The 1,493-nt window shown below is 71.1% G+C and overlaps 1 protein-coding gene across 1 annotated transcript in view; it reads right to left on the bottom strand.

Annotated features, from left to right (window-relative positions):
- Positions 1–1,450, bottom strand: part of CHLNCDRAFT_139218 (hypothetical protein) — a gene marked incomplete at both ends in the record, with an annotated part of 2,720 nt that extends 1,270 nt beyond the window's left edge. Inside the window, 5 exons of the mRNA XM_005842595.1 lie at positions 190–348; positions 585–639; positions 765–969; positions 1,148–1,184; positions 1,302–1,450. Of these exons, the coding sequence (XP_005842652.1) occupies positions 190–348; positions 585–639; positions 765–969; positions 1,148–1,184; positions 1,302–1,450 (605 nt within the window). The remainder of the gene's footprint in view (positions 1–189; positions 349–584; positions 640–764; positions 970–1,147; positions 1,185–1,301) is intronic.
- Between the last annotated feature and the right edge of the window lie 43 nt (positions 1,451–1,493).

Consider the following 1,493-nt stretch of genomic DNA (forward strand, 5'->3'; position numbering starts at 1 on the left):
CATACGTTCAGGTGGATCGCCCGGGCTGCAGAAAGTCAATCTGCCTGCCTGCCCCTGCTGCTGCTCTCAGCCCGAGCCTTGGATTGGCTTGTTGGGTGGGGCTTAGCGACGGGGCGCGCCAGCTGTTGCCAGTGCTCTTTATCGCATTGCCGGGCGCGGCTCCTGCACCCACCACCACCACACACCCACCTGTGCTCCCGCGCAATGGCCGACTCCAGCACCTCCCGCAGCGCCCCCACCTCGCTGCCAAAGCGCTCGCGCTCAAACTTGGCGGCCGCCGCCGCCGCCGCCGCTGCGTGCACCTGCTCCAGCCGCCCCTCCTCCACAGGAAGCTTCTCTGCCTCCACCCTGCGGGGCGGGGGCGGGGGCGTGGAGGGCGGCCGCGCACAGGGGTAGGTGGCGTGGTGTGGAGGGTGTTGGGTGCAGCAGCCGCGCCCGCCAATGCGATAAAGAGCACCGGCAACAGCTGGCGCGCCCCGTCGCCAAGCCCCCCCCAACAAGCCAATCCAAGGCTCGGGCTGAGAGCAGCAGCAGGGGCAGGCAGGCAGGCGGGCAGGCGGCCCCCGCCCTGCCTGCGTATGTACAGCTCCTTGCACCCCTGCACCAGCTCCTTGTTGAAGTACTCCACCAGGCTGCCAGCTGCGCAGGGGGGGGCAATCCGTGGTGTGTGTGTAGGTGTGTGTGTGCACGTGCTGACCGCTGTGGCGGGGCAGGCCGCGCGCGTGCGGGCGGGCCTGGGGCGCGCGGCGGCAGGCGCGGCGCACCCGTGGGTATGTCCCGCTCGTTCAGCCCCTCCACCACCCGCTGCACCAGGTCGGCCAGGCCGGGGCCATCCAGCGGCCTGCCCTGCACCACCTTGGGGGCTGCCAGGCTGCGCAGCAGCGCCTTGAGGCCCTCCCTCTTGGCGATGTAGGCGGGCTCAAAGGCCTCGTCACCCATCTCACACAGGCGGGTGCGATCCAGGTGGGGCTGCAGCCAGGGGCAGGGCGGGCGGGGCCACGGCATGGGGCAGAGGGACAGCGGCGGGGCGGCGGCGCCGGCACCGGTGGCAGGCGCGGTACGGCGGGCGCGCGGGCGTGAGCAGCAGGCGAGCAGCGAGCCAGCGGGCGCAATGTGATGCTGGCGGGCTCGCCTGCGGCAGGCCCACAGCAGTGGAGTTGGCGGCGATGAGGTGCAGCGACTCCCTGCGGCAGCGCAGCAAAGGGTGGCGCGGCACCGTCACCCCCACGCCATGCGGTGCTGGCTCGCAGCTCTGCACAACTGCCCACGAAACACACACACACACACACACATGCACACACTCTGTAGCCATCACCGCCGCCACCGCCGCCCCCACCCCCACCCCCTCCATGCCGCACCGTATGCGGTTGAGCTGCAGGATGCCCGGGTCGTCGTGAGGATTGGGCACCAGCTGCAGCGCATCGTGAAGCGTCTGGTCCAGGCTCTTGCCCTGCACACGCACGTGCACACGCCAGTCACTCGCTGGCGGTCAG

This window comes from Chlorella variabilis (assembly GCF_000147415.1).
Source record: "Chlorella variabilis unplaced genomic scaffold CHLNCscaffold_236, whole genome shotgun sequence".
NCBI classification, from domain to species: Eukaryota; Viridiplantae; Chlorophyta; class Trebouxiophyceae; order Chlorellales; family Chlorellaceae; genus Chlorella; species Chlorella variabilis.